General features: G+C 41.5%; 1 protein-coding gene across 1 annotated transcript; it reads left to right on the forward strand.

Moving 5' to 3' along the window:
* The first annotated feature begins 7,408 nt into the window (after positions 1-7,408).
* LOC116854344 (DAZ-associated protein 2-like) lies at positions 7,409-8,010 on the forward strand. Its single transcript, XM_032836126.1, is given in 1 exon segment — positions 7,409-8,010. A coding segment is annotated over 1 exon segment (507 nt). The 5' UTR covers positions 7,409-7,503.
* The last annotated feature ends 4,919 nt before the right edge of the window (positions 8,011-12,929 follow it).

The following is a 12,929-nucleotide window of genomic DNA, read 5'->3' on the forward strand; positions in this document are numbered from 1 at the left end:
TACCTCTAGGCTGTCTTTGTTCACAGGATCTAGTTGCCTTTCATAGAACCGCCAGCCCCTCTACCCTGGAGTGAAAGAAGGCATAGTTTTCATCTACTCATATACTTTTGTGCCCCTACAACCAAAATTTTAAAAGACGGTACTGACATGCAAACTGCTTCTGTCTTCGATTTTACAGTTTTAAATAGACTGATTCCACTCTACAGGAGAGAGAGGGAAAATCAAAGTCTATGGTCAGAACTGTGATTGAGGTTTTTGCTACAGGTGAACAGATATTGCCATCTACTGTTGAGAAAAAATAAAATGGCTAAGCCAAAATTTTTCAGCCTTACTATGGCTTTGACAGATCATAAATTTAAAAGGGAAAAAAAGGCTTTGTGAAAATAGTTTCTCTTCGCTTATGCACCTACTTAGTATTCATAAAGTAGTTTGAAAACCAAAGAGGATAGAAAATAGAAAATATAGCAAACCAGGAAAATTTCTTACCTAAAATCCGAAAAATTGCTGTGTGTAATTATTCCCATTTTAGATTAGAAATTGAAAGTGAGGGGTGCCTGGGTGGCTCAATCAGTTAAGCATCTGCCTTCGGCTCAGGTTATGATCTCGGGGTCCTGAGATCGAGTCCCCAGTCGGGCTCCCTGCTCAGCAGGGAGCCTGCTTCTCCCTCTGCCTGCTGCTCCCCCTGCTTGTGCTTTCTCTCTCTCTCTTTCTCTCTCTATCAAATAAATAAATAAAATCTTAAAAAAAAAAAGAAGTTGAAAGCAAATCATTGTTTCATCAGTGTCTATCTGGCACACAATTTTAGATAGTACAATAAAGATGAAGTATAAGTAAGTCATCCCTTTTTCATTATCTTGACTTCAAAATTTAAGATCTAATTTATTTTCCTTATGTTTTCATAAAGCCATTAGAAATGCATAAGACTAACTCAGTTTTTAACTTTAGATTTAGCTATAAATAAATTTTCCTTAGAAAAATAAGGTAGTTAACACAGCCTTCTTTAGGCTTTTCTTGTACATAATTAAGTTCAAATTTCAAGAAAGCCCCTTTAGGGCTGAAAGCTACTACAAAAGCAATGCATCTGAGTCAGAGAATCCATCCAGCACATTAAAACTCACCTACTAGTAAGGAGAGACAGAGTTCTGTGACTCCAGATCTATCAATGTGAAGAATGACCTGTCTTTATTCTGATGGCTGGTGTTGAGCTAGAGGACATGACTTGGTGGCCGAAATGCATTTGGTTTTGCACATAAAAAAGTAGATTCCCCTTTAAGGAATATTTATTTAACTCTGTCAACAGCTAAGCACCATACCACGTCCCGTGTCAGCTATCTCAATCTCGAGAAGCAGATGTGAAGCACCATATATAGGTGGAGGGGAGCAAACCCCCAGTGGGGACATCTGTGAGAAGAAAGGACAGAGACCCCAGTTTTGCAGTGTGTTAGTCTAAGTGTGAGAACTGGCTGCACACTATGTGCTGGGTATAATGCAGACAGGCGTGTGTGTGTTCACGTGGCCCTGTGTGCGTGTGTGTGTGTGTGTGTGTGTGTGTCTGAAGAGGAGTTAATGTATTGGTCGTTGATTTTGCTGTATCAACAATTCTGGTTCATGTGGCTTATCTTGCTGATTTCATTAAGGTTTTTCATCATAATCAGCACTGCTATAGATAGTAATTACTGTTTAAAGGGCCCTGACACATGTCACAAATTATTTACTCATTTAACAAATGTGTCCTGAGCAACAGCCATGTGCAAGGCTCCCACGAGCATCCGAAGTACAAAACTCCACTTGAAACCATCTTATCCTTCAAAGAGCTTCCCAGTCTTGACGAGGCGAGAAGAAAGCAACCTCACCGCTGGGTTTATGAAACAATGTGGGAAGTTCCCCGACAGAGGGCTGAAGGGGCGCTCTGTCAAAATGAACCATAGCACATATGTTTCTGTCTGGTGGTCAAGGCGGGAACCGGGAAAGTGTAGATGGTAGAAAACCACACAGCACATAAGCCAGCAGAGGGCACACTTGCTGAGAATTACGGGTCATTGCAGGATAACACATGCTCAGCAGGCCTGCTCATCATGATCGGTAGTTCCAGGCATATACACCTAAGTGTCATATATGCAGGGAAGTTATATAAAATAAAGGTTATAGGAGAACAGCTGAAAGGCAGAGAAGTAGTGGAGTGTGCGTTGTCAGTTGAACTCTCATTATCCCATAGCTCAGGCCCTGCACAGATGGCCCAGGGCTAACATCCCAGTAGAAAGGGGCCCTACCCCATAATACTCTAAGGAACATGGAACAGCAATGTCCTGTGGACACTCCGTGGTCAGAGAGTGGCCTTGATAGAAAGGGAGAAACTTTGAAGCCCACAGACTGGGGTCAGCTTGTCCTTCCAGTGCACTCACTCTGACTTGCTAAGCCATTGTCTTCAAATCTACCAAAAATGGGGAGGAGACGCCTCCAGGATTTATTTATGATTTTATTTAATTATTTATTTATACATGCAGATTTATTGCTCTTTTTTTTTTTTAAAGATTTTACTTATTTATTTGACAGACAGAAATCACAAGTAGGCAGAGAGGCAGGCAGAGAGAGGAGGAAAGCAGGCTCCCCGCTGAGCAGAGAGCCCGATGCAGGGCTCGATTCGAGGACCCTGGGATCATGACCTGAGCCGAAGGCAGAGGCTTTAACCCACTGAGCCACCCAGGCACCCCCAGATTTATTGCTCTTAAAAAGTGGGGAGAACAGGAACTGAAGACTCTTGCTTGCCAAGCAAGAGTTGATTTGAAGCTGTGCGCATCAGGAAGCCACTGACGGTTCTTGGGCAGGGAAATAAGAAGATCTGACTCACATTTTAACGAAGTCACCAGCATTGTAAAAGATAGGTGATGGATAGGAAGCCAACCAGGGAACTATAGCAGAAGGTCAGGCTGGGGGGTATGACACAGGGAGGAGGCAGAAAGACACATCCTCACGAGTAGAACGGATGAACAGGACTCCAAGACTGCTTACACTTGGGGGGAAGGGAAAGAACAGAGTCTAATGTACCAGAGGAAGAAATTTCCTTTTTTCTTCGCAGGTTCTTCTAACTGGCTTAGGAATGGACATGGGACAGACCAACAGGAGAAAAAAGCCAAAGTTTTATTACACACATATGGAGGTCCAATAGTGAAATTGAGACCCAAAGAAATGACCAGGGCAGGCAGTTTCCATACGTTTTAAATGAAGAGACAATAAATCTGTAAGGAGTTGACAGAATAAAGAAAACAGATGTTTGGGAGCTTTAATTAGTAAGAAATTCTAAGCAGAATTTAGGCTGAGATGGTAGGTGGTTTTGGTTTTTTTTTTAAGATTTTATTTATTTATTTGACAGACAGAGATCACAAGTAGGCAGAGAGGCAGGCAGAGAAGAGAGAGAAGCAGGCTCCCTGTTGAGCAAAGAGCCTGATGCCAGGCTTAATCCCAGGACCCTGAGATCACGACCTGAGCCGAAGGCAGAGGCTTAAACCACTGAGCCACCCAGGCGCCCCAAGATAGTAGATTTTTTAAAAAGTAATCAGATTTGTTTCTACAGCTCTCTCAGCTTTAAAGTCCCTAACTCTGATGGTAAAGATATCTTTTTACTCCTTAATGCGGGGGGCGGGGGGGGGAGGAGGGTATTTTTCACATGGAGATATATTTCTTGCTTTAAGCGGGGACAGAAGAGGGTCTGAGTGTCCCTGCATCAGCTCTTCCCCGAGGAGCTTCAACTCAAAAAATAATTGGGGTATGCCACCCGGCTACACTTTGAGGCAGTCCTGGACCCCTACACTGGTCTCTGGCTGAGTGACAAGCTGGACTGGGGAAGTGGGGTAGGGAGGGCGAGGGGAGTTAAAGTTTTTTTAACTTTTTATTTTGAAATAATTATCAATTCATAAGAAGTCCCAAATACCCCTCACCCACTTAACCCTAATGGGATAATCTTACGTAACTATGGCACAACATCAAAACCAGGAAAATGATGTTGGTATAAGGTAGGTCTATAGTTGTCATTTTATTAAATATGACTTAATATAACCCCAATACAATCAAGACATGACACTATGTCACAAATATATCCTCCATGCTACCAGTTTATAGATACACACACCCTCCCCTTTCTCTACCATCCTCATTCTTGGCCACCACTAATCTGTTCTCTACCTCTATAATTCTGTTAGAGAATGTCATGGAAATGGAATCATATAATACCTGACATTGGGTGACTGGCTTGTTCTACTCAGCATAATGCCGGAGATTTGTCCAAGTTGTTGTATGTATCATTGGTCTTTTATTGAGTAACATCTGTGGTACGGATGGACAGTTTGTTTAACCACTCATGCACTAAAGGACATTTGAGTTATTTCCAGTTTGGGGCTATCAAAAATAAAGCTGCTCTGCACACTTACGTACAGGTTGTTGTAAAGACGTAAGTTTTCGTTTCTCTGGGATAAATGTCCAGGAGTGTGATTGCTGGACCATATGGTAAGTGTATGTTTAGATTTTTAAGAAATTAAATAAGACTTCTCTTTCAAGTTCAGTATGATTTTATTCCTGTTTTGAAAGTAAGAAATGAAAAACATGATGACTAGCAGCCAAGGAGACTTGGAGACAAATGGACTCAGGGTTGAATCTAGCACTGCCATCATCTACCATGTGACTTGGGAAATGAGGTACCCTGCTAGACTTCGATGCCATTTGCTCTCACATGTAAATTTCCATAATTTTTAATAGCTTCATGAAAACACTAGAATGATAATTTCCTGCTTTGCTTGAGTAAGGACAGGTATGATTCCCAGGGATGAAATATGTAATTATGCAGTTATCTAGTAAAGAAAAGAGGAGCTGGGCCAAATACAAGTGAGAAGGTAGGAGAAGATGAGGTTAAAATAGGTAAAGACTGTCCTGGTTTAGACAATATATGGCCAAACTCAAATCAGCAGCAGAGGCAAAAAAAAAAAAAAAAAGCAGAGATATACCCAAGTTCAGGCGACCAGAGTCAATTATCAGGAGTTCAACAGAATAGATGAAGTGAGTGGGGAGACAAATTTCTGATTCTAGAATGAACTTTTGTTTTTATGTTTTCTACTATGTGCTGCTTCTGGGAAGATCTGTGGCTTTGGGTGTTAGTTCTAGTGAGGAAGGGATCAAAGATTCATAAAAGCCTATCCTCAACGAGAATAAAGATTATCTCATGTAAAATGAGTAGAGGCAAATATATTGACATGCTTTGGGTTGCAAATAATAGTTAAACCCAACTGAAGGAGCCTCGAACAATAAAGAAATCTATAATCTCATGTAACAAAGTCTGGGGGCAGGGGATTCCAGAGTAAGTAAAGATCGCAGTGCATCTGTGTCGTCAAGGACCCCTTCATCCCACATTTCCCTCCAACATCATCCTCACACTTACCCGCTGTGACGTACTGTAGATGGGTGGACCATGGGATGAATCATAAGACAGATCCAAGAAATTTCTTCTGGGGTTTAGAATCAGAAAATTTAAAAGCTAATCCTGATTAATTAAAGGTTTGGGTTAGTTGAATTCTAAGCAATTGAAATTCTGTATATCATTCTTTGTGTTTTCTACTTTGCCCCAGATTCCTAACACTAGTATCAGGCCACTTGCATGGATATAGATGAATTTCCTTTATTCTCATTTTCAGAACATGAAGGGATGACTCAAAATATTTCTTTTAAGGAAAGAAGTTGTGTCACTTAAATTTGCATATCAGTGTACTCTCACATGGTTTGCCTAATCTAATCTGTAGAAATCTTTGTGAGTTAGAAAGAGCAGATATTAGTAAGCTCATTTTAGAGATCTGGAAATAGGCTCAAACTTGAGTGAATTACCCAGTGTCACTGAGAAACTATGTGGCAAAATTGAGATTTAAGCCCAGATATCCTCTCTCAATTCAATGTTCCTTCTACTTTCAGGGACAATAAATCTTATTTTCTGGGCCAGATTCACATGTGAATTCAGATTTCACATGTAAAGCCATAGTCTCTGCATTACCACACTCATAACTGTTGGAATATAAGAGCTGGTTTTCAAATTAAGAATACACAAGCACTAGGGGTGCCTAGCTGGTTCAGTCAGTTAGTAGAGCATGCAACTCTTGATCTCAGGGATGTGAGCTCGAGCCCCATGTTGGGTATAGAAATTACTTAAAAATAACATCTTAAAAAAATAATAATAGAACATTAAAAAAAAAAAAAAAGAATACTCGGGGCACCTGGATGGCTTAGTGGGTTAAAGCCTCTGCCTTCGGCTCAGGTCATGATCCCAGGGTCCTGGGATCGAGCCCCTCATCGGGCTCTCAGGGGAGCCTGCTTCCCCCCTCTCTCTCTGCCTGCCTCTCTGCCTACTTGTGATCTCTGTCAAATAAATAAATAAAATCTTTAAAAAAAAATACTCAAACAGTAAGATCAAACTGTGGGAGAGCTCCCAAAGGAGAAATCCCATCAGACACTCAAGCTAATACTCTAAATTTCAGTGCAATGAAAGCATGGCTATCGCTCCTCTCCTGCCACCCACTAAAGGTTAGAAAGAAGAACAAGTCACCTGGGACATAGTGGGGCTGGAAGTACAGAAGCAACATTACTTAAAGGAGGGTGTCACAGACCTTGCTCACCCTAGATTTTATCCTATATAAAATTCAGATTAATAGTAGCTATAGTATAATGTTTTTATGCTACTAAAATAAAATAATTATTTTCAAATATTCAACAAAGAGCTATTTGAGTATTAGAAGAATGAAGGAGTCCTTGCACATGACCTAGGCTCTAAATTCATATGGTGGTCAGGGAGGAGAGGGAACTGAAAGTTCCAAACCCCTAAGTACCTGGGGATTCCCCTAGCAAACAGACCCATCCTTAGCTGCTCTCCAAAATTACTTTATCGATGTAAACTCAGGTATGCCTAAAAGGGGTTTGTAAGAGAATATCAAGACATCTTTATCACTCTTACCACTCAGGAAATTCCAAATGTTTTAGGAGCTCTGTGCCAGAAATAGGGTGGGAGACCAATATATATTTTTTATTATAAACAATATCACACCTCTCCAGTTGACCAAATCTAGTCTTACAATACATCACCCTGTAATGTATTGCACAAACCGGGATTCTTGAGAATAAGAAGGAACAGGATTAATAATTACATTGGAATAAGGATGCCTGGGTGACTCAGCTGGTCTAGCATCTGACTCTTGATTTCAACTCAGGTCAGGATCTCAGGATCCTGAGATTGAGCCCCACGTTGGGCTCCGCACTCAGTGCAGTGTCTGCTTGAGGTTCTATCTCCGCCCCTCCCCCCACCCTCTCTCTGTCTCTCTGTCTCTCTCTCTCTAAAATAAACAAAGAAAAAATCTTTAAAAAAAAAATTACACTGGGAGGACGAATCGTCACGTGACATGGAAATGACTACGAACAGGAAGAGGACGAAAAAAATAACCGTCCGCGACGCCGAGCCAAACGGGACCAGCAGCCACCATGAACAGCAAAGGTCAATATCCAACGCAGCCAACCTAGCCTGTGCAGCCTCCTGGGAATCCCGTGTACCCTCAGACCTTGCATCTTCCTCAGGCTCCACCCTATACTGATGCTCCACCTGCCTACTCCGAGCTCTATCATCCAAGCTTCATGCACCCCGGGGCCGCCACAGTCCCCACCATGTCTGCTGCATTTCCTGGCGCCTCACTGTATCTTCCCATGACCCAGTCTGTGGCTGTTGGACCTTTAGGTTCCATAATCCCTATGGCTTATTATCCAGTTGGTCCAATCTATCCGCCTGATTCAGCCATGCTGGTGGAAGGAGGGTATGATGCAGGTGCCAGATTTGGAGCTGGGGCTACTGCTGGCAACATTCCTCCTCCACCCCCTGGATGCCCTCCCAACGCCGCTCAGCTTGCAGTCGTGCAGGGAGCCAATGTCCTCGTAACTCAGCGGAAGGGAAACTTCTTCATGGGTGGCTCAGATGGTGGCTACACCATCTGGTGAAGAACCAAGGCCACCTCCGTGCGGGGAAAGACATCACATACCTTCAGCACTTCTCACAATGTAACTGCTTTAGTCATATTAACCTGAAGTTGCAGTTTAGACACATGTTGTTGGGGTGTCATTCTGGTGCCCAAACTTTCAGGCACTTTTCAAACTTAATAAGGAACCATGTTATGGTAGCAGGTAGGGGAGACATCCATTCATAAAATGAATGTGAGTAAAGCAGCCCTGAGGATCTTCCTTTAATTCCTCTGGAGTACTACTGTACCATACTGGTCTTCGCTCTTAGTAATAAAACATCAAATTAGGTTTGGAGGGAACTTTGATCTTCCTAAGAATTAAATTTGCCAAATTATTCTGATTGGTCTTCAATCTCCTTTAAGTCTTTGATTTCTATTACTTGTTATAAATGAAATGCATTAGTTGTCTACCTTTCCCTCCTTTGCCCCATGGCCCACCCTCACCCCCAGTCTTCCAGTTCCTTCCCTCCAATCTCCATTGAATCAATGGTGCAGGACAGAAAGCCAGTCAGACTAACTTCCTTCTCTCCTTGCACTTGTCCCCATTTGCCATCTTTTAACTAGTCTTTCACAAGGATCCTCTGAAACCCCCTCTGTGCCCCAAGCACAGGCCCCATTACTTCTGCTTTTGCATCTCCTCAGGCAAAAGTGGAGGGTGCCCCTCAGACCCTCCTTACAGGTTGTTTCTTCATCTGTGAACCAAACTCCAATTTGCTTCAGTGCCAGAAAAACAGAGCTCTATTTCAACCAAGGGTATCAATGCAAACTGTAAACAGGTTTGTTTAAAAATGTGGGGGCAAGGAGGAGGATGCATTTCAAAAGCCTGATGACATTAGAGCCAAATTAGGGGATGTTTTCGCAACCCAAAAACTGATTACTGTTCATTGTCAGAGTATCTCGTGTAGGCCTTCATGGCTCCCAAGAATTCCTCAGCCGGTTTAATGGGGTCATATTATGAGTCCCTCACTACAAAATGACTTGAGTCCAGTAAAATCTCATTAGGGTTAAGAATATTTCAGGGATCCTTAATATTTTGATTTTTGTTTTCTGAAATTGAATTTTATTTTATTTTATCTTATAATTTCAGTTCATCTAAATTTTGTGTTCTGTCCATGTGATGTTTGACTGTACCATTGACTGTTATGGAAGTTCAGCGTTGTATGTCTCTCTGTACACTGTGGTGCACTTAACTTGTGGATTTTTTACACTAAAAATATAGAATAAAGACTATTTTGAAGATTTGAAAAAAATAATAATAATAATTACACTGAAATGATCAGCACAAGCAGGCCCTGCTTATATACAAACCAGGATTTATGGCAACTCTATAAATACTTCCGCTTAGACATTTCTCATCTCACTCAACAAGAAAACAGTGAATCATTGATTTTTCTAAAAAACCTGTTTTCCTCATATTATTAAATCCCATCTGTATTTATTCCATTTGCTCAAGCCAGAAACCTGGAATCATGCCCAGTTCTCTCTTCCACTCTCTCATAACCATTTCATGAAATTTCTCTCATAGATCTACCTACAAAATATGATCCAAATATATATACTTCTCTCCTCCACCCACTCCGTAAGTCCTCCCTAGCCCATCCCCCTGTTCACTTCCTTCATACTCTGTAACTACATATTTGCTAGCTTCCTTGTCACTATGTGTCTTCTCCAGTTTACTGCCAGGGACCCTGAGGTTTGATCACCCAGTGCCTGGCATTCCCAGCACCTAACATAACAGGTACTCAATAGATGTTTATTAGATGAATGAATACACGAATAAGCAAACAGAAAAAAAAATAATCAAACATCCTATAGAACACCTTTGGGAAATACTGGTATAAATAGTGTGAAATTGAGAATAATATAGCTGGGTCTTTGTGCCCTATTAAAAAATCATCTGAATCTCTAAGACAAAGACCAAACAACCAAGAAAGGTCAGAGTTAGTGCTGGGAAAAGGCAAAGTGAAGCCCGGCTGGAGAAAAGTAGAGAGACCTGGTGAATTCAAACCATTTCCTCTGTTCTTCTCCTTTGCTCTCTATATAACTCGGTTTGAATTCCATATCTTGCACTAACAGAGAAAATTCCATCAATAAACAGGTCAAAACAATCTTTCTGATTAAGGAACACCATTCTGTCTGGCCCAAAGGGGAGCCCTGTTGATTTGGGAGTCACCACTCAGAAGCATTATCATCAGCAGTGCCATTTTTTTGCTAGCGTCAGTTTGTCGCAAAAAAATACCAGAGGAAGACTTACTCCATCACAGGAATAACACCTTGGACGGTCACCCAATAACATGCGTTAACTCTTAAAACATTAACTTTAAGACAAAATTAAACGAGACAGGTATTCTGACTTCGGTTACAACTTCATTCATGTGAATCTCTCTTTGTAAACAACCAGCTGAGTAAGGGGAGAGCTAGTAATGGGGAAAGGATGGAATGGGAGTGGGAGATGGAGAAGGGCAGGAGAACTGTGAATTTTCATTGCCGTTTCTCATGCACACCCACACACACAATTTTTTTCACCTCCAAGAACAAACGCTCCAAGCTTGCCCTGTGGTTCCAAATTCCTAGCCTTTGGACCTACATCCCTGAATAGCCTGGGGCTGTTATCCTAGTTGCTTCTGCCTCAGAATTATAGCCTCTGTGCCTCTGCTATTTGATATATTATATTATTCATATGTTTATAAATTCTATTGTACAGTTTTAAAATATGTCTATGTTAAATTATATAAATATTATCTACTATAAATCATCACAAACCATATCCGTGGCATTTGGTAGTTATAAAATCTTTTTAAGAGGAGAACATTTGCTTGCAAAAACAGTATCTGAGGGGCACCTGGGTGGTTCAGGCGTTAAGTGACTACCTTCGGGTCAGGTCATGATCTCAGCGTCCTAGGATCAAGCCCTGCATCAGGCTCCCTCTTCAGCAGGAAGCCTGCTTCTCCCTCTCCCACTCCCTCTGCTTGTGTTCCCTTTCTCTCTGTGCGTCTCTCTCTGTCAAATAAATAAAATCTTAAAAAAAAAAATACAGTATCTGAAAGTTGCAAGTCCTGTCTTCAGAAATGGCAATGCCACCTATCATTGTGTCCAGGGCCTGAGAACACAAAGTGGGAGAAGAGCAGGTCCAGAAGTTCTGTGGCAGGCCTCCTGTGCTGGAGAGAACATCCCATTCTAGGACAGAAGCCACCGTCACCCCTCTTCTGGGATAGGGCCACAGTAAGATTACTTGGCAAGACAGCAATCATAGAGCAGTCATGCCAGTCCTTCTGCAACAGTACAGGTACTTGTGAGTGGAAGCAACAAAAATATCAACCTCAAATGGCTTAAACAAGGTGATGTAGCAGTTCATGTATTCGGAAATTCCAGAAGCAGAACAAACTTTTAAGTACAGTCCATCAAGAGCTCCACCCCCATTCCTTTGTTTCTCTGCATTCCAACTTTAAGTGGTGACTCTGTCCTCACGGTGGCTTCCCTTCTAATCGCCGGTAGCAGCAACATTGATTTCTTGCATCTTCATTCCCATCCAAGGAGAGAGACCTTAGTTTCACTCAACCATTAAAGTGAAGTGCTCGACTTGTTCCAGTTGGATCCATCCCAGAACTGATCACAATGGCAAGGAAGATGGGATCAGAACCACCCAGATAAGGCCAAGGTCAGTCCATTCCACCCACAATGCATAGCTGCAAGTGAATGCAGGAGGAGAGAATAAAGTAGAATGTCCATGTCCTGATCCAGGCTCTGTGTTCATTTCCTCAGTCCCTATAACTTAGAACCACAAACAAAACCTTCTGAGAAACAGACTTAGCATTTTGAACCATTCTCCACCAGCGCCCCCCATGCCTCCACACCCTCTCTTTCTTTCTCCCCCTCCATCCCTCCCACTCTCCCCAACCCGTCTCGTTCTCCCCATCAGCTCTTATCTCCTGCTTTGTTAAAACTGATTGACCATGAAAGCAAGATAGGAAAGAGAATGAAGAAATAAGACAGGGAATGTATAATGTGTCTCTCATTTTAGTAGAAAGACTCTGGGAAAGATTCAGTGACTCAATCTGCACGTTATCCCAAGGCCTGCAGCTGTGGCCAGATCTAATGCTGTACGTAAGCAGATGTTTATGGTGATCAAGAAAAATTCTGTTTGGGGAAATTTTGGATGACAAAGCAAATTAAGTGGATTATCCAAAGACACTAAACAAGCATGAGTGATCCTCCTTCAAACCAATTACTACCCCTTGTGTTAGTCAGGCTCTCTTAGTAATTGAGAGAATAATCTAAACACATGGCAAATGTTGTGCATAATAAATATTCACAATAGCAGAGGAAAAATTGACAACAGCTTAAGTATCCATCAATAGGCAAAGTGTTATGTTGATTTCATACATTCATTCAATGGAACATTAAGCAGCAATATTAACTAATGGATCCGAAGTTGCTGTAATATCACAAAAAAAGGCTTGTGATTTATTACTAAGTGAAAAGAGCAGAATTTGGAATTTGGAAAATAATTATGTAAAAATGTACCTATCAGATATAATCATGTGAAACATACATCTAAAAAGAGATTGGAAAGAAATACACCAAATAATACTTGAGTTTTATTGAAATGTGATTGCTCTCCACTTCTCAACTTTTCTTGTGATACTGTTACATTAACTTTATAACTGGAAAAAAAAAAAAAAAGAAAGCATTATTACTTGGCAGATACCTACTTAGCCGCTTGCCCCTATGCTGGTAAAAATGTAATTACAGGGGCGCCTGTCTGGCTCAGTGGGAGGAGCATGTGACTCTTGATCTTGGGTTTGTGAGTTTGAGCCCCACGTTGGGTGAGTGATTACTTCACTTAAAAACAAAAAAACAAAAAACAAAAAAACACAGCAATGACATTTAAGTGGTCTG

Source organism: Lontra canadensis, unplaced genomic scaffold (assembly GCF_010015895.1).
Source record: "Lontra canadensis isolate GAN:19392208 unplaced genomic scaffold, GSC_riverotter_1.0 scaffold90, whole genome shotgun sequence".
NCBI lineage: Eukaryota > Metazoa > Chordata > Mammalia > Carnivora > Mustelidae > Lontra > Lontra canadensis.